The sequence below is a fragment of the Manis javanica genome, chromosome 7 (assembly GCF_040802235.1).
Source record: "Manis javanica isolate MJ-LG chromosome 7, MJ_LKY, whole genome shotgun sequence".
In the NCBI taxonomy this organism is placed as follows: Eukaryota; Metazoa; Chordata; class Mammalia; order Pholidota; family Manidae; genus Manis; species Manis javanica.
In genome coordinates, this window is record NC_133162.1 from 79,432,956 (window position 1) to 79,459,271 (window position 26,316).

General features: G+C 38.5%; 1 protein-coding gene across 3 annotated transcripts in view; it reads left to right on the forward strand.

Moving 5' to 3' along the window:
* The window catches only part of PARG (poly(ADP-ribose) glycohydrolase), a 205,415-nt gene that overhangs the window by 85,188 nt on the left and 93,911 nt on the right, over nt 1-26,316 (forward strand). For all 3 annotated transcript variants that reach the window (XM_036999477.2, XM_036999476.2, XM_073241213.1), the window contains 2 exons: nt 11,474-11,631; nt 22,054-22,133. In XM_036999477.2, coding sequence (XP_036855372.1) covers nt 11,474-11,631; nt 22,054-22,133 — 238 coding nt within the window. The remainder of the gene's footprint in view (nt 1-11,473; nt 11,632-22,053; nt 22,134-26,316) is intronic.

A 26,316-nucleotide genomic window follows, 5' to 3' on the forward strand; every position in this document is an offset into this window, starting at 1 on the left:
GTAGCCGGAGGGGTCTGTTAAGACTCTGTTGCTCGAGAGAGGCTTTAGGGACATATGGGGTGGAACCATTTCTGAATGTGTGGGATACTCTTGCACATTGCAGTCTGTCACTAGGACACCCCAAAAACCGCAAGCACAGTCACTGGGACAACCAAAAAACATATCTAAATGCCTGAGTGTCATGCCACCTTAAGTTGAGAACCATTGAATGTTCTTTAGTGTGCCATATTTGTTAGCATTTTACTGAGGTATTTCTTATTTTATGTAACTTGTTTCACCTCAGTAATGCATTGTGTCTGAAATTTAAGTTTTTCTGTTGGTCAGAGAAAATATATTTTAAAACTCATCTTTTTGTTTATGTTAGTCATTATTTGCTTATGTTTCATGTTCATTCTTTTTTCTTTTCTTCCTTGTTGTTTTCCTTATCTAGTAAAATCTCTCATTACCTATTAGGGTCTACCTATCTTATTTTCTCTGCAAAGAATTGACTACTGCCCAACCAAGTGAAACCTTCCTGTAGTACTCATCATATTTAGAACATTATTTTTTAATTTATGTCTTTACATGTCTCCTCTTACTAGATGATACTCTCCTTGAAGGGAGAGCCTCTTTGCATCCCTATTTTTTTTTTTTTTTTGAGAGGGCATCTCTCATATGTACTGATCAAATGGTTGTTAACAACAATAAAATTCAGTATAGGGGGGTCAACGCTCAATGTACAATCATTAATCCATCTCAAGCCTAATTCTCGTCAGTCTCCAATCTTCTGAAGCATAACGAACAAGTTCTTACATGGTGAACGAATTCTTACATAGTGAATAAATTCTTACATGGTGAACAGTACAAGGGCAGTCATCACAGAAACTTTCGGTTTTGATCATGCAATATGACCTATAAACAATCAGGTCAAATATGAATATTCGTTTGATTTTTGTACTTGATTTATATGTTGATCCCACATTTCTCCTATTATTATTATTATTTTTATTTTTAATAAATGCTGAAGTGGTAGGTAGATGCAAGATAAAGGTAGAAAACATAGTTTAGTGCTGTAAAAAGGCAAATGTAGATGATCAGATGATCAGGTGTGTGCCTATGGACTAAGTATTAATCCAGGCTAGACAAGGGCAGCAAGACATCCACGGATGCAGAAGATTTCTCTCAAAGCAGGGGGGGTGAGGTTCTGAGCCTCACCTCTGTTGATCCCCAAATTCTCACCTGATGGCCCCCCTGCGACTGTGTCTTAGGTTGTTCCTCCCTTGAGGAATCTTACCCGTCTCTGGCTAACCAGTCATCTTCCGGGGCCATACAGGGAAATGTAAAGTTGGTAAGTGAGAGAGAAGCCATATTGTTTGCAAAGGTTAGCTTTTTACTTCTTTGCAGATTTATACCCTGTGGCTTCTATGCCCAGCACTTGTCTCGAGGTATCTTTACCACCTGGAGGAATTATGATACTCGGTAAATTCGATATGAGGCACGAATTCTATTTAAGGGTTGTAATTAGGAAGGAAGAAGAAAAGCTATAGATGTAGCATATGAAGGAAACATGGGAGGATTGATTATTTCTTTGACATATCTTCTTGTATAGTACCTTAAGTATGTATAGGTTTTAAACTACTAACTAATTTGCACACACATATTAACATAATAGGAATACGGTGACATAAACAAAGCAAATCTATAATTACCATCCATCTCCAGTGAAGCCAAGAAAACCATTTAGGCACCCTAGGCATTTGTGAAAATTTATCTATGATATGATGGATATTGTCCAACTGTACTTGAACCATCAGACAAATTAAAGCAGCCCATTTCTGGGATCTGTTCATATCCCATATGTTCTTTTAACCATAGATAGTCTATAGTCATGAGATTTTGGAGTGCTACAACTTGCACCCCTCCCAACTCCTGGTTGAGTTCCAACAGTACAGATCCGGTCAAATTCGTTGTCTCACTGTATGCACATGCCAGCCTAGACATCTCCCTCCTCATTCCTATGGCAAGTCCAGGAGACGGTGGGCTGGATGCAGCCACAACCGCAGCATCGTCCGGATCCCTGTGGAGGCTTTTTGATGATCATCCCCCGGCACAAGTCCTCCAGAGAGTGCTGATGCCGGAAGCTCCTCCTCATATCGTATCTTAGTTCATTTTCTGGGTATCCGAGCTAGGCCTTGATCTTCTGCATAGAAACAAACAGACCCTTTGCCCACACTTTGACATGCCCTCTATACCACTGTGCAGAACTCATTGGAGGTCAGCACACAGTAACTGCTTTTTTTTTTTTTTTTTTAAATTAAGAGAAAGGAATATTATCAGAAAAGAGTACCTCCATAGCCGATCATCTGACACCCTTTAAGTGATCAACATTAAGGATATTTAAAGCATGCGTTGATCTTTGATTTACCAATAGTTTTATCCTGTTAAGGAGTAATCCCCCTTTTCTTTCTTTCTTTCTTTCTTTTTTTTTTTTTTTTTAATTTTTAATCTACAGTTACATGAAGAATACTATGTTTACTATGCTCTCCCCTATATCAGGTCCCCCCTAACAACCACATTACGGTTACTGTCCATCAGCTTAGCAAAATGTTGTAGAGTCACTACTTGTCCTCTCTGTGTTGTGCAGCCCACCCTCCCCTTTCTCCCTCCCCCCCATGCATGCTAATCTTAATACCCCCCTTCTTATTCCCCCCCCCTTATCCCTCCCTGGCCGCCCATCCTCCCCAGTTCCTTTCCCTTTGGTACCTGTTAGTCCATTTTTGGGTTCTGTAATTCTGCTGCTGTTTTGTTCCTTCAGTTTTTCCTTTGTTCCTATACTCCTCAGATGAGTGAAATCATTTGGTATTTCTCTTTCTCCACTTGGCTTATTTCACTGAGCATAATACTCTCCAGCTCCATCCATGTTGCTGCAAATGGTTGGATTTTTCCACTTCTTATGGCTGAGTAGTATTCCATTGTGTATATGTACCACATCTTCTTTATCCATTCATTTAGGTTGCTTCCAATTCTTGGCTATTGTAAATAGTGCTGCGATAAACATAGGAGTGCATCTGTCTTTCTCAAACTTGATTGCTGCGTTCTTAGGGTAAATTCCTAGGAGTGGAATTCCTGGGTCAAATGGTAGGTCTGTTTTGAGCATTTTGGTGCACCTCCATACTGCTTTCCACAATGGTTGCACTAATTTACATTCCCACCAGCAGTGTAGGAGGGTTCCCCTTTCTCCACAGCCTCGCCAACATTTGTTGTTGTTTGTCTTTTGGATGGCAGCTATCCTTACTGGTGTGAGGTGATACCTCATTGTAGTTTTAATTTGCATTTCTCTGATAATTAGCGATGTGGAGCATCTTTTCATGTGTCTGTTGGCCATCTGTATTTCTTTTTTGGAGAACTGTCTGTTCAGTTCCTCTGCCCATTTTTTAATTGGGTTATTTGTTTTTTGTTTGTTGAGGCGTGTGAGCTCTTTATATATTCTGGACGTCAAGCCTTTATCGGATCTGTCATTTTCAAATATATTCTCCCATACTGTAGGGTTCCTTTTTGTTCTATTGACGGTGTCTTTCACTGTACAGAAGCTTTTCAGCTTAATGTAGTCCCACTTGCTCATTTTTGCTGTTGTTTTCCTTGCCCGGGGAGATATGTTCAAGAAGAGATCACTCATGTTTATGTCTAAGAGGTTTTTGCCTATGTTTTTTTCCAAGAGTTTAATGGTTTCATGACTTACATTCAGGTCTTTGATCCATTTTGAGTTTACCTTTGTATATGGGGTTAGACAATGGTCCAGTTTCATTCTCCTACACGTAGCTGTCCAGTTTTGCCAACACCATCTGTTGAAGAGACTGTCATTTTGCCATTGTATGTCCATGGCTCCTTTATCAAATATTAATTGACCATATATGTTTGGGTTAATTTCTGGGGTCTCTAATCTGTTCCATTGGTCTGTGGCTCTGTTCTTGTTCCAGTACCAAATTGTCTTGATTACTATGGCTTTGTAGTAGAGCTTGAAGTTGGGGAGTGAGATCCCCCCTACTTTATTCTTCTTTTTCAGGATTGCTTTGGCTATTCGGGGTCTTTGGTGTTTTCATATGAATTTTTGAATTATTTGTTCCAATTCATTGAAGAATGTTGCTGGTAATTTGAGAGGGATTGCATCAAATCTGTATATTGCTTTGGGCAGGATGGCCATTTTGATGATATTAATTCTTCCCAGCCATGAGCATGGGATGAGTTTCCATTTATTAGTGTCCCCTTTAATTTCTCTTAAGAGTGACTTGTAGTTTTAAGGGAATAGGTCTTTCACTTCTTTGGTTAGGTTTATTCCTAGGTAATTTATTCTTTTTGATGCAATGGTGAATGGAATTGTTTTCTTGATTTCTCTTTCTATTGATTCATTGTTAGTGTATAGGAAAGCTACAGATTTCTGCGTGTTAATTTTGTATCCTGCAACTTTGCTGTATTCCGATATCAGTTCTAGTAGTTTTGGAGTGGAGTCTTTAGGGTTTTTTATGTACAGTATCATATCATCTGCAAATAGTGACAGTTTAACTTCTTCTTTACCAATCTGGATTCCTTGTATTTCTTTGTTTTGTCTGATTGCTGTGGCTAGGACCTCCAGTACTATGTTAAATAACAGTGGGGAGAGTGGGCATCCCTGTGTGGTTCCCGATCTCAGTGGAAATGCTTTCAGCTTCTCGCTGTTCAGTATAATGCTGGCTGTGGGTTTATCATATATGGCCTTTATTATGTTGAGGTACTTGCCCTCTATTCCCATTTTGCTGAGAGTTTTTATCATGAATGGATGTTGAATTTTGTCAAATGCTTTTTGAGCATCTATGGAGATGATCATGTGGTTTTTCTCTTTGTTTTTGTTGATGTGGTGGATGATGTTGACGGATTTTCGAATGTTGTACCATCCTTGCATCCCTGGGATGAACCCCACTTGGTCATGGTGTATGATCCTTTTGATATACTGTTGAATTCTGTTTGCTAATATTTTATTGAGTATTTTTGCATCTACATTCATCAGGGATATTGGTCTGTAATTTTCATTTTTGGTGGGGTCTTTGCCTGGTTTTGGTATTAGAGTGATGTTGGCCTCATAGAATGAGTTTGGGAGTATTCCCTCTTCTTCTATTTTGTGGAACACTTTAAGGAGAATGGGTATTATGTCTTCTCTGTGTGTCTGATAAAATTCCGAGGTAAATCCGTCCGGCCCCGGGGTTTTGTTCTTGGGTAGTTTTTTGATTACTGTTTCAATTTCTTTGCTTGTAATTGGTTTGTTTAACTTTTGTGTTTCTTCCTTGGTCAGTCTTGGGAGGTTGTATTTTTCTAGGAAGTTGTCCATTTCTTCTAGGTTTTCCAGCTTGTTGGCATATAGGTTTTCATAGTAGTCTTTAATAATTCTTTGTATTTCTGTGGAGTCTGTCGTGATTTTTCCATTCTCATTTCTGATTATGTTGATTTGTGTTGACTCTCTTTTTCTCTTAATAAGTTGGGCTAGAGGCTTATCTATTTTGTTTATTTTCTCAAAGAACCAGCTCTTGGTTTCGTTGATTTTTGCTATTGTTTTATTCTTCTCAATTTTGTTTATTTCTTCTCTGATCTTTGTTATGTCCCTCCTTCTGCTGACTTTAGGCCTCCTTTGTTCTTCTTTTTCCAGTTTCAATAATTGTGATGTTAGACTATTCATTTGGGATTGTTCTTCCTTCTTCAAGTGTGCCTGGATTGCTATATACTTTCCTCTTATGACTGCTTTCGCTGCATCCCACAGAAGTTGGGGCTTAGTGTTGTTGTTGTCATTTGTTTCTATATATTCCTTGATCTCTATTTTGATTTGTTCATTGATCCATTGATTACTTAGTAGCATGTTGTTAAGCCTCCATGTGTTTGTGAGCCTTTTTGTTTTCTTTTTAGAATTTATTTCTACTTTCATACCTTTGTGGTCTGAAAAATTGGTTGGTAGAATTTCAATATTTTGGAATTTACTGAGGCTCTTTTTGTGAGCTAGTATGTGGTCTATTCTGGAGAATGTTCCATGTGCACTTGAGAAGAATGTATATCCTGTTGCTTTTGGATGTAGAGTTCTGTAGATGTATATTAGGTCCATCTGTTCTAGTGTGTTGTTCAGTGCGTGTGTGTCCTTACTTATTTTCTGCCCGGTGGATCTATCCTTCGGGGTGAGTGGTGTGTTGAAGTCTCCTACAATGAATGCATTGCAGTCTATTTCCCTCTTTAGTTCTGTTAGTATTTGCTTCACATATGCTGGTGCTCCTGTATTGGGTGCATATATATTTAGAATGGTTATATCCTATTGTTGGACTGAGCCCTTTATCATTATGTAGTGGCCTTCTTTATCTCTTGTTACTTTCTTTGTTTTGAGGTCTGTTTTGTCTGATATTAGTACTGCAACCCCTGCTTTCTTCTCACTGTTGTTTGCCTGAAATATGTTTTTCCATCCGTTGACTTTTAGTCTATGCTTATCTATGGGTTTAAGGTGAGTTTGTTGTAAGCAGCATATAGATGGGTCTTGCTTTTTTATCCATTCTATTACTCTATGTCTTTTGATTGGTGCATTAAGTCCATTTACATTTAGGGTGACTATTGAGAGATATGTACTTATTGCCATTGCAGGCTTTAGATTCGTGGTTTCCAAAGCTTCAAGGTTAGCTTCTTTAGTATCTTACTGCCTAACTTAGCTCGCTTATTGAGCTGTTATATACACTGTCTTGAGATTCTTTTCTTCTCTCCCTTCTTATTCCTACTCCTCCATTCTTCATATGTTGTGTGTTTTGTTCTATGCTCCTTTTAGGAGTGCTCCCATCTAGAGCAGTCCCTGTAGGATGCCCTGTAGAGGTGGTTTGTGGGAAGCAAATTCCCTCAGCTTTTGCTTGTCTGGGAATTGTTTAATCCCACCATCATATTTAAATGATAGTCGTGCTGGATACAGTATCCTTGGTTCAAGGCCCTTCTGTTTCATTGCATTAAGTATATCATGCCATTCTCTTCTGTAGGGTTTTATGCCTGTAGGGTTTATGCTGAGAAGTCTGATGTTAGCCTGATTGGTTTTCCTTTATAGGTGACCTTTTTCTCTCTAGCTGTCTTTAAAACTCTTTCCTTATACTTCATCCTTGCCATTTTAATACTATGTGTCTTGGTGTTGTCCTCCTTGGATCCTTTCTGTTGGGGGTTCTGTGTAATTCCATGGTCTATTCGATTATTTCCTCCCCCAGTTTGGGGAAGTTTTCAGCAATTATTTCTTCAAAGACCCTTTCTCTCCCTTTTCCTCTTTCTTCTTCTTCTGGTACCCCTATAATACGAATATTATTCCTTTTGTATTGGTCACATATTTCTCTTAGTGTTGTTTCATTCCTGGAGATCCTTTTATCTCTCTCTATGTGAGCTTCTATACGTTCCTGTTCTCTGGCTTCTATTCCTTCAATGGCCTCTTGCATCTTATCCATTCTGCTTATAAATCCTTCCAGGGATTGTTTCACTTCTGTGATCTCTTTCCTGACATCTGTGATCTCCTTCCGGACTTCATCCCACTGCTCTTGCATTTTTCTCTGCATCTCATCCCACTGCTCTTGCATTTTTCTCTGCATCTCATCCCATTGCTCTTGCATTTTTCTCTGCATCTCTGTCAGCATGTTCATGATTTTTATTTTGAATTCTTTTTCAGGAGGACTAGTTAGGTCTGTCTCCTTCTCAGGTGTTGTCTCTGTGATCTTTGTCTGCCTGTAGTTTTGCCTTTTCATGGTGATAGAGATAGTTTGCAGAGCTGGTACAAGTGACCGCTGGAAGAGCTTCCCTTCTTGTTGGTTTGTAGCCTTTTCCTGGGAGAATAGCGACCTCTAGTGGCTTGTGCTGGGCAGCTGTGCGCAGACAGGGCTTCTGCTTCCTGCCCAGTTGCTTTGGGGTTTATCTCCGCTGTTGCTGTGGGCTTGGCCTTGCTGGGGCTGTTCCTCCAAAATGGTGGAGCCCCATTTGGAGGGGGAGCGGCCGGGAGACTATTTATCTCCGTAAGGGGCCTCTGTGCTCCCTGCTGCCCAGGGGGTTAGAGTGCCCAGAGATCCCCAGATTCCCTGCCTCTGGTCTAAGTTACCTGTCCTGCCCCTTTAAGACTTCCAAAAAGCACTCTCCAAACCAAAACAACAACAGGAACAATGAGAGAGGGAACAGAAAGAAAAAAAAAAGGAAAAAACACGCAATTTTTCTTTTTTTTTTTTTTTTTTTGTCCTCAGGTGCCTGTCCCAGGCACCCGCTCACTGGTCCTGCTGCCCTGTCTCCCTAGCACCAGGGTCCCTGTCCTTTCAAGGCTTCCAAAAAGCACCCATCCACCGGTCCCGCAGGGAAGGAACGCTGCATATTCTTTGTCCTCAGGCGCTGGTCCCAGGCACCCGCTCACCAGTCCCGCCGCCCTGCCTCCCTAGCTCCGGGATCCCTGTCCCTTTAAGGCTTCCAAAAAGCACTCGCCAAAAAGAGAGAAAAAAAGGGGAAAAACGCTCGATTTCCTCCGTCCTCAGGTGCCGGTCTCAGGCACCCACCCACCGGTCCCACAGGGAAAAACGCGGGATATTCTTTGTCCTCAGGTGCAGGTCCCAAGCACCCGCTCACCAGTCCCGCTGCCCTGCCTCCCTAGCACCGGGGTTCCTGTCCCTTTTAGGCTTCCAAAGAGCACTCGCAGAAAAGAGAAAAAAAAAAGGGGAAAAACGCGCGATTTCCTCGGTCCTCAAGTGCCGGTCTCAGGCACCCGCCCACCGGTCCCGCAGGGAAAAACGTGGGATATTCTTTGTCCTCAGGCGCCGGTCCCAGGCACCCGCTCACCAGTCCCCCCACCCTGCCTCCCTAGCACCGGGGTCCCTGTCCCTTTAAGGCTTCCAAAAAGCGCTCGCCAAAAAGAGAAAAAAAAAGGGGAAAAACGCGCGATTTCCTCCGTCCTCAGGTGCCGGTCTCAGGCACCCGCCCGCCGGTCCCGCAGGGAGACACACGGGATATTCTTTGTCCTCAGGCGCTGGTCCCAGGCACCTGCTCACCGGTCCTGCCACCCTGCGTCCCTAGCAACGGGGGCCCGTCCCTTTAAGGCTTCCAAAAAGCACTCGCCAAAAAAAAAAAACCGCTCTGGTTTCTTTCCACCCGCCGAGAGCCCGGGGGAGGGCGCTCAGGTCCCACTGGGCCGGGGCTTGTATCTTACCCTTTTCGCAAGGCACTGGGTTCTTGCAGGTGTGGATGTGGTCCGTATGTTGTCCTGTGTCCTGTGGTCTCTATTTTAGGAAGATTTTTCTTTGTTATATTTTCATAGCTCTATGTGTTTTTGGGTGGAGATTTCCACTGCTCTACTCCCGCCGCCATCCTGGCTCCGCCCCCTGCATCCCTATTTTTAATATGGTGTTTAACTAAATGCTTTTGGAATTCAGTGTGTGGTTCATAATTGACAGTGTATAGCCTGTAGACACCAATTACTTAATCTTCTCTTCCCCTCATGCTTAGGAAAGAATTTTTCCGTATTTTATTTTATGAGATGTATCTTCAAATGCATACAAATTTATAAGCTATAACAAGTCACACTGTAGAACCAAAATCAAACTAGTGGCTCCCCAACATTTTGTTGTGGCTTTAAACAACTTTCTTCTTCCATTGGTGTGCTGATGGGGAGAACATTTTAATTCTGTGCTCTGTTCTCTATTGAAAAATAAATCTCTGCTGCAAAAGTTAACAGTTTTATTTGATGTCAAAATGTATCTTTGGCAAGTTAAATTGCATATGTTATTATGTAATAATTAATCACATCAACATTTTCTAGGCCAAATCTAAAGAGTTAATTGTAGATTTATGAAAAAGAAATAAAATTTTGGACATGAGCTTTTTGAAAGATATTGGTTCATATTAACCAGTCTCTTACATAGCTGAGTGCTTGATGAAAAGATTTAAATCTTGTAGTTTTCCCCAAGTATGAGCGGTCAGGACATTTCTCCTCACCAAGAAAACAGAAATAATTTATATTTATTCTCTTTTAAATTATAGTATTTGGTTATATGGGGGCAAAATAACTTATGCTTAAATTCCGTGAATCATGTATCACCATTAATTTTTTAAATAATTTTTGTGGATAACTTGATAAATGGTAGTTGTAACTCACTTCTTACCAAAACCATGTAAAAGTTTGCTTTAATTCATTGATACATTGTCACCTTTTCAAAACTCTTCGCTGGGCTATAAATAAATGTATAGGATGGGAAATGGAGATCAATATGAGCTATTTTCTCTTAGAAATGGGGATACTGTATGAAAATAAATTCTTAACATTTCCCTTGTTTGTCTGCCTTTGTATTTTCCCAAGAGAAATAGTTAAGTTGCAATTTTAACCTTTTATTTTTCTAGCAAACTTTTATGCTAGGAATGATGTATATTTTCTGTTATGCAGAAAAAAGTTCATTGTTACAGCACTACAGTTGTGATTTGTCTTGCCTGCCTTTCCTTGGTGTCATGTTGGGTACTGATTCCTGAGAAATGACCAGGGCAATTCTCTCTGCACACTGGTTTGAGATGAATGTAGATACCCAGGATTCTTAGTTCTGGGTCATATTGAAAAGAGGAGAAGCATCTCTAAATTTTATGTTGGAGCATTTTGAAACTTAAAAATGGACACGTAAAGTAGCAGGTGGTCTTTGTCTTTACCAACATGTCTTTAAAAACATAGTTTAAACATTTAAAATATAAAAAACTCGCTGAACATAATACTCAGATCCTGTGGATTGTACTAACAATAAAAGGTCAGTGAATTTGGGTTTGGTACAACTGGAAGACATTTCAGACATTACAAAGTTGAAGGAAAAATGTCCTGCATCTTCCTTGACTTAGAATTATGTAGGAAATGCCTATTTCTTACAAATTATACGTAAGTCCCTATACACATGTATACATGTATTCCATTAATTGCTTTAATAAAATTATATTTGCGTCTCATAAAGAAATTGTCAATATGAAGGGTGATTCAGAAGTAGAAGGAAAAGACTTATTCATTGATATATTTTCCTTAGATCATTTTATTTAGGACTAAAATAGAAAAATTGCTATGGCCAAAAATTTTTACTTTAAATGAAAACAAAATTTGGAATATGCAGTAATAACTAAACTCAGCATTGCATTTTTCTGTTTCTTTGTTTTAATTTTTCATTACATGGGTAATGTATTTTTGCTTCTTACTTGGTAAAGCAATATTGTTTTTCACTAATAAATAACGTTTGTGTTCTCTTCACTGTCATTATTGATTAGAAATCTGCTGTTTGTCAAATGTGTACATTTTTTCAATCATCCTTGATGAGCTGCCCTTGACTTTAACAGTATTACTGATTTAAGGATTCAAGAGTGGCCTGAAATAATTCCTGCCTTAATTTAGTAAATGCAATTTGGTGCTTCTGCTTTTGAAATTGCTAAACTAATTATTGCTCTTCTTGTCTGTGTTTTTTGTTTCCTCTGTCAGCCAATACCACTCTTAAAACAGAAGATGAATCATTCCATCACAATGTCACAGGAACAGATTGCCAGTCTTTTAGCTAATGCTTTCTTCTGCACATTTCCACGGCGAAATGCTAAGATGAAATCGGAGTATTCTAGTTACCCAGACATTAACTTCAATCGGTATGTTTTCAGAGAACACCTCTTTAGCAGTGAAATAGAAAAGGGTAGAAAGAACTAATGATATTTATTGAGTGATTTTTCCATAGGACAAACATTTTATGTTCAATTACCTAAGTTAATCTTTACAATTAAGTGAGTTAAGTGATATTTTTGCCATTTTGCAGGCAAGATAGTTAAAGATCGCTTAGGATCCAGGAGTTAGTTAAGTCCCAGAGTTCAGGTTTAGTCTCAGGTCCATCTTACTCCAAGGCCCATATTCTCTCTACTCTGTCAGATTGTCCTCCTCCTCTGAGTGCCCTGGATTCCTTATGTCTCTTCAGTGTGATTATTCACAGGAACATTTGTTGTACATTATTCTTTATATGTTGAAATAATGTTAAAGCTGGAGTGCAGGTCATCCTTTTTGTAAAGCGTGAGTTTGAAGTCATGAGGCTAATTGAAAAATATACTTGTAAAGATGAAAAGCAAATGTGAAAGTTAACTTTGACTTTTTTATAGACATGACTGATTTATCAGTATAATACTTTTTAAAGGAAAACAATATTTATGTTATTTGACCAAAATAATACATTGTGAAGGTATTGATAAAGTGTCAGATTCTAGCCATTTTCCTAAATGATTACTCTCCATCATCTACACAAATAAAAACACTGTAAAATCTTCTTAGCAGATGAATATCATTTTTTTTCCTCCCTCCCATTACCCCTGCTCTCCCCACCCGCAAACCTTTATTTCTTCTTTCACCTGACAGTAATCTTTATGGCTTTTGTGAATAATATATGTCTTCTTCCCTAACATCAGGGGTGGGACCTTCAGAAAATTGTTATAGTATATGCTTCTCTTTTCCACTAACTGTGTGTAATTTCCTTCTCCACTACTTCCCTCCAGTCTCCATCTCCTGCCTCTCTGTGTGGGCAGTGTGAGCAGGGTGCAGAGGAGGAGGTGCAATCTTGGAGCAAAATCATGCTTTTGTTTGCTGTTCTGTTTTTGTCTTCATAGTTGAATGGTGCTGTAATTCCACCTGCATCTTTTTAATGTTTCTTTAAAATGTTTTATTTTAAATTCATTTTAGATGTAAAGAAGTTACAAAAATGGTACAGAGAATTCCTGTATGCAACTCACCTAGCTTCCCCTTATGTTAGCTTCCCCTTATGTAGCCACACTATGTAACATGCTATGTAACTGTAGTAAAATTAATCAAAACCTGGAAGTTAATACTACTGGAAGTATGATACTATTAACTGAACTACAGTCCTTATTTGAATCCACCAGCTTTTCTACTGTATTTTTCTGTTACAGGATCCTCTCAGTATATTATATTTAGTTTACTTCATCTCTTCCACTGTACTCCTTAGTTTTTTCCTTCTTTCATGACTTTGGTACTTTGGAAGACTGTTCTGTAGAATGTTCCTGGGTTTGTTTGACATTTTTTCACAAGTGGAATAAGGTCATGCATTTTTGGCAGGGAATCCACCAAACTGAGCTTATGTCCTCTGTGCATAATGTCAGTGTGCTCATGATGTTAGTATGTCTTACTACTGGTGATCACCTGGCTAAGGTGATGTCTGCTGGGTTTCTCCACTGTATAGTTACTGACTTTTTCTTTGGGATTAGTAAATATCTTGGGGGAGATTGTTGACTATGCAAATGTTTTGCCTCACATTTCCCCCTAATTTTAGCATCCATTGGTGGATCTTGTCTGTAACAGTTACTTCTGTTTTTGCCTGTTGTGATTTTTCTATTTCCGTCTTTCCTTCTACATTTATTAATTGGAATTCTGGTGTAAGGAAGAGCCATCCCTTCTCCCCCATTTAAAAAATATCATAATGAATTTTGGGTTATTTATTATATTCTATGAGTTAAAATTTAACAGTCATTATTTATTTTGCTGCTCAAGTTGTTCCAGCTTTGGCCATTAGTACTCTTTTAGGTTGGCATCTGTATTCTTTGGATCAGCATGTGCAGAGGCATAGTGGTGAAGACATGACATGCCCAGAGGCTGAGAGAAGAGCAGTGTGGCTGCAGCACAGACAGAGGAGAGGCTGCAGAAGTAGGTGGGGTGCAGTAGGCCCTTCTGTGCCTAGTAGACCATCCGAAGGCAATAGGAAGTCATTAAAGGATCTGATACGGGGGAAGGGAGGCTGATGCCCCTGATCAGATTTATATTTTCAAAAGCTTGTTTTAACTACAGAGTGGGAACCAAGTGGAGAGTGGCCAGAATATAATTGTTTACCTAGTTGGGGAGGCTATTGCAGTGCACCACCAAAGAGAGGATGGTAGCTAGGATGATGTGGTGGGGGTGAAGGTGTGGAATCATTTGAAGAGCAAGTCAGTGTGATGGTGATGAACTGGTTGGTGGGTGGGTGAGGTGAGGCATCCAGAATACTTCTGGGTTTGTACAACCAGGCATGTGCCAGTATTTTTTCCTTTTCCTGTTGTACTGCCTACCCTTCTTGGTTATACCCTGCTCATTTCATCCTTTCAGTGGGACAGGGATCTTATCACTTTTGTTCTTTGTCCTTGTTGTTAAATCTCATGCATTGTAGGCCTTCAGTAATCCTTTGAGTGAATGAAAATACATTTCACGGATGAAACCTTTGAGAAATTCAGTGATTGGTTATAGCACAGTAAGTTAGACTCCTTATTCTCAGTCTACTGTCTTTTACTTTTCAAACTGCATCTTATTTCTGGGAATTAGATGCACATATAATTAAACAGTTTTACCTTTGATTTCTTTAGTATTTGGGGTAGGACTGAAAGAACACAAAAAGAATTGGTATCTGCAGTTGCAGTTACATATAAAGAACCTGTTGATTAAATGTAATTTTTTTGCCTATTTGAAAAATTATTAAAGATTTTTCTCTACTCTACAAGTAGACAGACACATTTGTAGTTAAGGGCTATGCATCTCACACAGATTTTTTTTTAATTTAGAAAAAGAAATAGTCATTTTTTTTTTTTTTTTTTTTTTTTTTTTTTTTTTGAGAGGGCATCTCTCATATTTATTGATCAAATGGTTGTTAACAACAATAAAATTCAGTATAGGGGGGTCAATGCTCAATGTACAATCATTAATCCATCTCAAGCCTAATTCTCGTCAGTCTCCAATCTTCTGAAGCATAACGAACAAGTTCTTACATGGTGAACGAATTCTTACAGAGTGAATAAATTCTTACATGGTGAACAGTACAAGGGCAGTCATCACAGAAACTTTCGGTTTTGATCATGCAATATGACCTATAAACCATCAGGTCAAATATGAATATTCATTTGATTTTTGTACTTGATTTATATGTTGATCCCACATTTCTCCTATTATTATTATTATTTTTATTTTTAATAAAATGCTGAAGTGGTAGGTAGATGCAAGATAAAGGTAGAAAACATAATTTAGTGCTGTAAGAGGGCAAATGTAGATGATCAGGTGTGTGCCTATAGACTAAGTATTAATCCAAGCTAGACAAGGGCAACAAAACATCCACAGATGCAGATAGACCTGTATCTTGGTTAAATGTTTATAGCCCTTTCCTCAGAAAAGGTTTTCTGTGGATAACTGTAAGTGTACATTCCACATCAGGTAGAACAGAAAAAGCATAAGGGAGCATAAAGTTAAGCATGGTTAGAATCAGCTATTATAGATATTAATATGGAATAAGAAATTGTATATAGAATATGATCTCACTTATGTTAAAAGTTGAATATGGACTGGTGAGAAAATGGATCAAAATATGATTACCATTGAGTGATGAGATAAACATGTTTAACACTTTCACTCTGTCTTTTTCTGTATTTTCCAAATTGTTTATAATAAGTATATATTATAATGAGGATCCTCCAAAGAGTAAGTAGCCTTTCTTGGGATAAGTGTTTGATCAGCTCTAACATCTGCCAGAGATGCTGCAAATTATAAAATTTCTATCTTTTACTATTTTATTACTTTTATAATCAGAAGAAAAATAAGAAGAGGAACAATCATCAAAAATGGAAAAGACAAAGTTAATAAAAAGAGTAGAAAATTTTTGGAATTTTATCTTCAGAGTGGAATCCCACTGGTTTTTTTAGCTTTCCCAAATAGCTAGCGTGGACCGCTTCTTCCTTCCTGACTATAGCCAAATAGACACAGTATCATTACCTCCCCTTCACCCACCTTTCCCACTCATCATGTGAAACACAGGCCCACAGGGCTCTCTGAAGGCTGTGCACCTGCAGCTCCCACAGCCTTCTTTTCTCAGCACTAAGATGAACTACAGGTTTGGGGTGACGGACAGAAATCAAGAAGTCTTGGGAAGCCTTGGCTTTTCTGACTCCCCATTACCTGCCACCAGTTACCAGGATTTATATTCATTTAATCTATGTTTTAATTTTAAGACATCTTTGTTTTTTAGCTAAACTTCTGACAGAGGAATGCTGGGACTTCTTGGCAATGGCACATCTATCTTTTCCATTGTGCATGGTCATTTATCCGGAAGACTGCTGGCTGGCTCTGAGTGTCAGTATGTTAGGCTTGGTGGGAAAAGAAGCTGAGCCAAATTTCTTAATGAAGGGAATATGGATTAGAACAATGTAAGCATTTTATGTAATGACTTTTAATTTTTTTTTGGAGGGGAGCATTATGTCATACCTTATTCCAGCCAAAGCACCTCTGCTTACTCAGCATTGTCTGAATTCTTTTTTGCTTGAGAATATCTCTTAATAACAATAGCTAGTATTTATTAAGTACTTGCCATGGACCTATCACTGTGCTGTTATTTTTTTACTTAATCAATCTTATAAATTAGTACTTTATTTTTCTCATTTTTCAGATGAGGAGATAGAGGCTTAGAGAAGGTAGTTTACTTCACCAACTTACCTGATAGAATTGGGATGAGGATATAGTTGGCAGCTAGAAACTGTGTCCCTTAACCATTCTGCTAGACAGCCTCCTTTTGAATGGCCCTGAGTAACACTTCTTAACCTCATAGCTAGGCAGAAATCAGAACTGTTTTTGGAAATAATTCTTGATCTGTAAAATGAACCAAAGCCATTTGTCAGTACAGTGGGACCATGAAGGATTTAAGTTCACAGTATCCCATTAGTATTTTCATCAATAACAGTTTAAGTGGGTTGTTGAATATTGGAAACCAGGCATACATTTATCTTCCAGGCTGATGGATGTTCTTTTGATCACCAGGACATTGAATAATTAAGGCAGGTAAAGCCTGTGGTAGTCTCCATCATTGTTTTAGGGAATCCTCAGCAGCCAGGATGTCTTCACTTGCCTCTCTGAGTTGGTACGTGTTTTTAATATGCCTGAACTAGCAAACAACAGGGATATGTGGTCATTGGTGCTACCTATTGACAGCTCACATTTTTTCTATCTGTGCAAGTTTCTAGACAGGGAAGCTGATAAGTTTAATGAAAGTAGATGACTTGTTGGCAGAACTGGGACTTGAACACTGTCTTCTGTTAAACTCAGTGCTCTTTCACTGTTTCACTTCCTCCCAAAAGCAAAATGCTTCAGGCATGCTCCAGAAATGGAAACAACCCAAAGTTCTCCCTTTTCATACAGTTTATGAAAGATCAAGTACCTAATTTGATGAGCCATTTGTTAAGCTGATTGTGGAGCATTTTGTTGTTGTGTTTTCTTTCTTTGCATAGTTACTATTTATGATTATAGGTTCTGCCATTTGGGAGGTGTGTCTGTGTATTTAGTCTCAATAGAGGTATGGCTAGCTAGTTGATTAAATAAGAAAAATGTTGAGAGTATGTGGTAGGAGACTGACGTCAATAAATTGAATAAGTCTTCCTGTTTTTATTTATTGTTGTGTTCTTCCAGCCCTGCTTAGTTATGTTAAATACCCCTGACCTTTTCCCCTACTTGCCTTTCAGGGCCTAAACATTCATATAAAGACTTCCAATGTGATTAGCATTGATGCTTCTGTGATTGCTTAAAAACTGGTGGTCAGAGATTAATTGTGGGTTGCAGCAGTGGGCAGCCCAGGAGGCTTTTACATCTGCCTCTTCCCTGGATTGAAAATGCTGTTGGGGCCATATGGCAGAGTGCTTCAGAGAAAAGCCAAGAACGGCTTTCTGGCTGGGTTCCAGATTATCACTTGCTTCCATTTTAAAGTGGAGTTTATAGTGCTTTGGGTTTGATTTACTATATACTAATAGGATTAATCCATAACTTGAGATCACATGGGTGTGTGTGTGTGTGTGTGTGTGTGTGTGTGTGTGTCTAGAATCTAATTCCAGTAATGTTATCAATATTCCATTCAGGGAAAGATTTTATTAGACTATGTTTCTCTTTATGTGTATGGAAAGAAAAACACCAGTTAGTATCTGACCCCTGATTGACTTACTCCCTTGGGAAAAAAAAAAGTTTTGTTTAGAACAAAGTGACGTTTGCCTGACTGGCTTTTCCTGTTTACTTCCTTCAGCAATCTGGAATTGTCAGTTAAATGCAGCTTATGATTTAGCTGCATTCAGTTAAATGCCAAATGTCTTCCCTACATGCATAGTGGTTATTACGGCAGTTTATGTACATGTTTAACATAAACATTTTTGGGCCTGCTGACTTAAAATACAGCACCTTCAGATATACTTACCCAGCACTTAAAAATCCAAATAAAAAAATCGGTGTTGAGAAGTTTAAAAATTGGATGGTGCTTGATTATTATGAGAAGTTCTCATTCTCTTTGGTTGTTTCTGTGTTTGTTTCTCTGAGTGAATTTATGCCTCCCATACCCTCTCTCTCTCCCAACCCTGTTTCTGCCAGTCACTTTCTGCTCTATCTTCCTGGCACTCTTTTTTTCTGGCTCTTTTCTCTGTCCTTTTGTCTTTCTCATCCCACCTTAAAGGCTGTCCCTCAGATAGTTGTACATCACTCTTGTGACATTCATTCATGCTGTTCGCCTCTGTTTTTATGTTACTTTCACTTGCTTTCATATGAGGATAATTCACTTTATTTGGGTGGCTGTACATAGTAATTTGAAATTTCACAACATCAAGTCTGAGAATTGGCACAAGGATTTTAAACCTGCTTCATCTTCCCCAACTTTCCACCTCCCCTTTGCGTTCCCTCCTTCCACTCCAGGTACTCATCTCTGCTTCCTCAGAAAGATGGGAAAGTATATTTGGTTACATAGTGACTTGATAGTAGGCCAGGAGCCACAAATAAACACAATACATTGAGATTCTGCTTAATTTGGACCTATAAGGATTGGACCTGCAAAATAAATGGTGCTGCTCACTTGTAGTGGGTGATAATAGCTGCCATAAAATCTTTCTGGAAAGCCCATATTGCTAGGGTAATAAATCTGTAAGGTTAACAAGTTTGTCATCTTGGTTATGAAGTATGTGAATTTTTATGCGATTTTACGAACAACTAACCACATATAGAAGCTAGGGGGTAACTTTTTGTTGTTGTTGTTATCATTAATCTACAGTTACATGAAGAACATTATGTTCAATAGGGTCCCCCCTTCACCAAGTCTCTCCCACAAACCATATTACAGTCACTGTCCATCAGCATAGTAAGATGCTGTAGAATCACTACTTGTCTTCTCTGTGTTGCACAGTCCTCTCCATGCCCCCCCCCCATTATACATGCTAATCGAAATACCCCCTTTCTTTTTCCCCACCCTTATCCCTCCCTTCCCTCCCATTCTCCCCAGCCCCTTTCCCTTTGGTAACTGTTAGTCCATTCTTGGGTTCTGTGATTCTGTTGCTATTTTGTTCCTTCAGTTTTTCTTTGTTCTTATACTCCACGTATGAGTGAAATCATTTGGTATTTGTCTTTCTCCACCTGGCTTATTTCACTGAGCATAATACCCTCTAGCTCCATCCATGTTGTTGCAAATGGTAGGATTTGTTTTCTTCTTATGGCTGAATAATATTCCATTGTGTATATGTACCACATCTTCTTTATCCATTCATCTACTGATGGACACTTAGGTTGCTTCCATGTCTTGGCTATTGTAAATAGTGCTGCGATAAATATAGGGGTGCATCTGTCTTTTTCAAACTGGGCTGCTGCATTCTTAGGGTAACTTCCTAGAAGTGGAATTCCTGGGTCAAATGGTATTTCTATTTTGAGCATTTTGAGGAACCTCCATACTGCTTTCCACAATGGTTGAACTAGTTTGCATTCCCACCAGCAGTGTGGGAGGGTTTCCCTTTCTCCACAACCTCGCCAACATTTGTCGTCGTTTGTCTTTTGGATGGTGGCAATCCTTACTGGTGTGAGGTGATATCTCATTGTGGTTTTAATTTGCATTTCTCTGATGACTAGCCATATGGAGCATCTTCTCATGTGTCTGTTGGCCATCTGAATTTCTTCTTCAGAGAACTGTCTGTTCAGCTCCTCTGCCCATTTTTTAATTGGATTATTTGCTTTTTGTTTGTTAAGGTGCGTGAACTCTTTATATATTTTGGATGTCAAGCCTTTATTGGATCTGTCATTTATGAATATATTCTCCAATACTGTAGGGTACCTTTTTGTTCTGTTGATGGTGTCCTTTGCTGTACAGAAGCTTTTCAGCTTGATGCAGTCCCACTTGTTCATTTTTGTTTTTGTTTCTGTTGCCCTGGAAGATATGTTCATGAAGAAGTCGCTCATGTTTATGTCCAAGAGATTTTTGCCAGTGTTTTTTTCTAAGAGTTTTATGGTTTCATGACTTACATTCAGGTCTTTGATCCATTTCGAATTTACTTTTGTGTATGGGGTTAGACATTGATCCAGTTTCATTCTCTTACATGTAGCTGTCCAGTTTTGCCAGCACCATCTGTTGAAGAGACTGTCATTTCTAGGGGGTAACTTTTTATGTTTCAAGAAGTCATTTCTTAAGGGCAATAGCTATTTTCTCCTCACCATGGAGCAACAGTTTTATTGAAGAGGAACTTTTTTCCCTATAATTGAATTTTTTATTGCATCAGTTCTCTCTAAGAAAAGGTGATGGCTGCCTTTATATTCATACTGCTTCCCTCTACTAAGTAGTAAACCTAGAAAGGGATTTTGCAGTGGATCCCAAGGTATTCATTTAATAAACCATATTTATTTGATACAGGATGTTTAACTAAACTGCCAACTGGTTGCTCATTTTGACTGTCATTTTGATGTAAGCAGACTCTGTTCTGGTTGATATTTTGCAGAAGAAATCAGGTGAAACCTGTATTTTCAAAGAACATTTCTTTCAACAGGCAGCTGGATTTTAAAAGTGTTTGTAATAAACATTTTAGAAAAACAAAATTATTTTAGATGAGCAAAATTTTCAAAAGTAATTATCCGAAAGAATCTATTTAGATTTTACATCTGGTTAAAATACATTCTGACATTAGTATTCTTTTCAGGAAATAAGTATTCACATAAATTGTTTTCTCAGAAATTGATCATGAATACAGAATTTCAGATCACTGAAAACAGTATCATTTGAAATCTACATTTCCTTCCCTTTTTCTAATTCATTTTAGTTGCTCAATAGGATTTTCTCATGGAATTAACTTTTCCCCTCTATATAGTTACATAAGCTTACTTTTCTAATCATGAAAAATGTTACCTATTCAAGCACTTATTAAAATGAACTTTTACTTGAAGAGTTTCTTGTTTTAAAAGCAGAGAATATGGCTAGAGGCAGATGAATAATACCTCATCATTTATAGTCACAGATCTCTTTATACTTTTTAAATGCCTTTGGAAAGCTAGATCTTGTGCCTAAAAGCATGCTTTTGTGTTTGAAACCTTTTATTGAACTACTTATTCAGGTCATATGTTTTCAAAGCTCCTGCTTTTCTTTCCTCAGGATATATTGTATTATGTGTTACCAATAACAATGCCATGTCATTTCAAAGAAAATGAAATTAAGCAACACAAGTCCAGGTTGCTGCAAACATGATGACATAGGGTAGGCACTGTTTTGGTTACCATGCAAAGAATATATTTAATTCCTAAGAACTGGTCACTCCTGTGATGTCTTGTCATACCTGCTGCTTGTTGTCATCATCATCATCACCCCTCAACACAAACAACCACGTAAATTTTTCCTCATACCATTTTTGTTCCTTCATTTTACTACCTACTAATATTATGAATTATAAATAGTATTTGCCGTTGGGAAAGGGGTTGAGCATTAACTCACTGGCCTAATTGACTTTGGACGACCAGATGGTACCTTCTCCCTGGAGCAAGATAGATTGTAGTAATGTGGGTATTACAGAGTGCCATCTGAACTGAACAACTTTTAAAAAGCCTGGTTCTAGTTGGTGTCAGTGCTCTCCAGATGCTGTTTGAACCCAAATAGTTTTCCAGTTCTCTGTCATGACAGAATTGCCTTCTGGAAGAATTACTTCTTTTATTATGTGGTAGCAACATAGACTTAGTTTTTTGTGAATCACTAAGGTGTTGAAAATCTTCCTTCACCCTCTTTTATTTTTGGTCTTTTTCAGGTTATTCGAAGGACGCTCATCAAGGAAACCAGAGAAGCTTAAAACGCTCTTCTGCTACTTCAGAAGAGTCACAGAGAAAAGTAAATTCCTTTGTTTTTTACTGTAGTTTTTATCACTGATGGGGATAGTTAAGATCAATTGACAGGTCAAAAACATTTTGTGTTCAAAGTACATCTTTCTGCCCAAACCAGGTAAATTCAATATATATTCTGGATTTGATGCATATGTTGTATATATACATAAATATGTACCATGAATATGTGTTGGTTTTATATACTCTGAAATTTAACTAGTGTTAGCATACCTTAATTGGTTTTCATGGATAAAAGTAGTAAGTCAATACTTCCAGAAGAAAATATATTGACCAGGGGATATGTTTTGTGTGTTCCTCACTTAAAGAAGCATTCACTGTACACAATTAGTTAAAGTTTATTTGCAGAGGTCAACCAATTCATTGCCTTCCTACCCATTCCTCTCTTTTGTACCCACTTTAGACCCTTTGTGGAATTCTTACATAAGAGTGTTGTCCTTAGCATTACATGTTTGTCTTCCTTTGTTGGACCACACCACCTTGTTTTCCTAGAGGCTAACCATAGCACCTGAAGCAGTAGTGGTAAATGTCTAACCATTTAGCTGGTGGTGACCTAATAATAGATTAGTTTTGTCAGTCATATCCTAGGAACTGGGTGACCATGAACAAGTTTCTTAGCATCTCTATATCTCAGTTTCATCATCTGTAAGATAAACCTATAATGAGAAATTACCTCACAAGGTGGTCCTTAGTATTAAATGAGAAGTAACATGCTTAATAAATGTTACCTATTATCAATGGGTGGCCTTTCCTGCAAGTTGATAAGGAAAACAGAACATCTCAAAAGTTGCTTTTGCTAAGTAGAGCAGGTCATTTCTGTTCAAGTGAAATGAATTCTTTATAGTTGTGGTCATCCAGGTTGTGGGACTGTCTTAAAACACCATTGAATCAGTTTAAGGTCATTTTTCTCATTCACTTTCTGTAACAAGTAATTTCACATTATAGTGTACTTGGATATTTTTCCCCTTTGAATGTATTACTATTGGGCACTATTCAGATTTTTGGAAAGAAATCAGTTATCAGGATTTTGGCATTTAAAGGAAAAAATCATTTGATACTTTGATAGAGGGTTGTTTATTTCTTAGCTTATCAATTTTCAGTTTTGTGCTCTGTACTGAATGAAATGTTAAAGAAAATGAAAACTCATTCAGGCTTATGAGACATAAAACCAAATGAGAATTTGTAATCATTAGAAAGATGAGTACATTTTTTTGCTATTCTAAATATAAATAGAATGAATTCTATTATATCTAAGTAATTCAGCGTTTTCTTTTCTGTCCTCGGAGTCAAATCATGTATGTTTTCTCTAAAAGCTAATTTGAATTTTTTTTTTTTTGAGAGGGCATCTCTCATATTTATTGATCAAATGGTTGTTAACAACAATAAAATTCAGTATAGGGGGGTCAATGCTCAATGTACAATCATTAATCCATCTCAAGCCTAATTCTCCTCAGTCTCCAATCTTCTGAAGCATAACGAACAAGTTCTTACATGGTGAACGAATTCTTACGTAGTGAATAAATTCTTACATGGTGAACAGTACAAGGGCATTCATGACAGAAACTTTCGGTTTTGATCACGCATTATGACCTATAAACAATCAGGTCAAATATGAATATTCATTTGATTTTTGTACTTGATTTATATGTTGATCCCACATTTCTCCCTTTATTATTATTATTATTTTTATTTTTAATAAAATGCTGAAGTGGTAGGTAGATGCAAGATAAAGGTAGAAAACATAGTTTAGTGCTGTAAGAGGGCAAATGTAGATGATCAGATGATCAGGTGTGTGCCTATTGACTAAGTATTAATCCAAGGTAGACAGGGGCAGCAAAACATCCATGGATGCAGAAGATTTCTCTCAAAGCAGGGGGGTGAGGTTCTGAGCCTCACCTCTGTTGATCCCCAAATTCTCACCTGATGGACCCCCTGCAACTGTGCCTGTCTTAGGTTGTTCCTCCCTTCAGGAATCTTACCCATCTCTGGCTAACCAGTCATCTTCCGGGGCCATACAGGGAGATGTAAAGTTGGTAAGTGAGAGAGAAGCCATATTGTTTGAAAAGGTTAGCTTTTTACTTCTTTGCAGATTTATGCCCTGTGGCTTCTATGCCCAGCACTTGTCTCGAGGTATCTTTACCACCTGGAGGAATTATGATGCTCGGTAAATTCGATATGAGGCATGAATTCTATTTAAGGGTTGTAATTAGGAAGGAAGAAGAAAAGCTATAGATGTAGCATATGGAAGAAAACTTGGGAGGATTGATTATTTCTTTGACATATCTTTTGTACAGTACCTTAAGTATGTATAGGTTTTAAACTACTAACTAATTTGCACACACATATTAACATAATAGGAATACGGTGACATAAACAAAGCAAATCGGTAATTACCATCCATCTCCAGTGAAGCCAAGAAAACCATTTAGGCACCCTAGGCATTTGTGAAAATGTGTCTATGATATGATGGATATTGTCCAGCTGTGCTTGAACAGTCTGAGAGAAATCAGACAAATTAAAGCAGCCCATTTCTGGGATGTGTTCACATCCCATATGTTCTTTTAACCGTAGATAGTCTATAGTCATAAGATTTTGGAGCGCTACGACTTGCACCCCTCCCAACTCCTGGTGGAGTTCCAACAGTACAGATCCGGTCAAATTCGTTGTCTCACTGTATGCACATGCCAGCCTAGACATCTCCCTCCTCATTCCTATGGCAAGTCCAGGAGACGGTGGGCTGGATGCAGCCACAACTGCAGCATCGTCCGGATCCCTGTGGAGGCTTTTTGATGATCATCCCCCGGCACAAGTCCCCCAGAGAGTGCTGATGCCGGAAGCTCCTCCTCATATCGTATCTTAGTTCATTTTCTGGGTATCCGAGCTAGGCCTTGATCTTCTGCATAGAAACAAACAGACCCTTTGCCCACACTTTGACATGCCCTCTATACCACTGTGCAGAACTCATTGGAGGTCAGCACACAGGAACTGCTTTTTTTTTTTCTTTTTTTATTAAGAGAAAGGAATATTATCAGAAAAGAGTACCTCCATAGCTGATCATCTGACACCCTTTAAGTGATCAATATTAAGGATATTTAAAGCATGCATTGATCTTTGATTTACCAATAGTTTTATCCTATCAAGGAGTAATCCCCCTTCTCTTTCTTTCTTTCTTTTTTTTTTTATCTACACTTACATGAAGAATACTATGTTTACTATGCTCTCCCCTATATCAGGTCCCCCCTAACAACCACATTACGGTTACTGTCCATCAGCTTAGCAAAATGTTGTAGAGTCACTACTTGTCCTCTCTGTGTTGTGCAGCCCACCCTCCCCTTTCTCCCTCCCCCCCATGTATGCTAATCTTGATACCCCACTCTTCTCCCCCCTCTTATCCCTCCCTGCCCACCCATCCTCCCCAGTTCCTTTCCCTTTGGTACCCGTTAGTCCATTTTTGGGTTCTGTAATTCTGCTGCTGTTTTGTTCCTTCAGTTTTTCCTTTGTTCCTATACTCCTCAGATGAGTGAAATCATTTGGTATTTCTCTTTCTCTGCTTGGCTTATTTCACTGAGCATAATACTCTCCAGCTCCATCCATGTTGCTGCAAATGGTTGGATTTTTCCACTTCTTATGGCTGAGTAGTATTCCATTGTGTATATGTACCACATCTTCTTTATCCATTCATTTAGGTTGCTTCCAATTCTTGGCTATTGTAAATAGTGCTGCGATAAACATAGGGGTGCATCTGTCTTTCTCAAACTTGATTGCTGCGTTCTTAGGGTAAATTCCTAGGAGTGGAATTCCTGGGTCAAATGGTAGGTCTGTTTTGAGCATTTTGATGAACCTCCATACTGCTTTCCACAATGGTTGAACTAATTTACATTCCCACCAGCAGTGTAGGAGGGTTCCCCTTTCTCCACAGCCTCGCCAACATTTGCTGTTGTTTGTCTTTTGGATGGCAGCTATCCTTACTGGTGTGAGGTGATACCTCATTGTAGTTTTAATTTGCATTTCTCTGATAATTAGCGATGTGGAGCATCTTTTCATGTGTCTCTTGGCCATCTGTATTTCTTGTTTAGAGAACTGTCTGTTCAGTTCCTCTGCCCATTTTTTGATTGGGTTATTTGTTTTTTGTTTGTTGAGGCATGTGAGCTCTTTATATATTCTGGACGTCA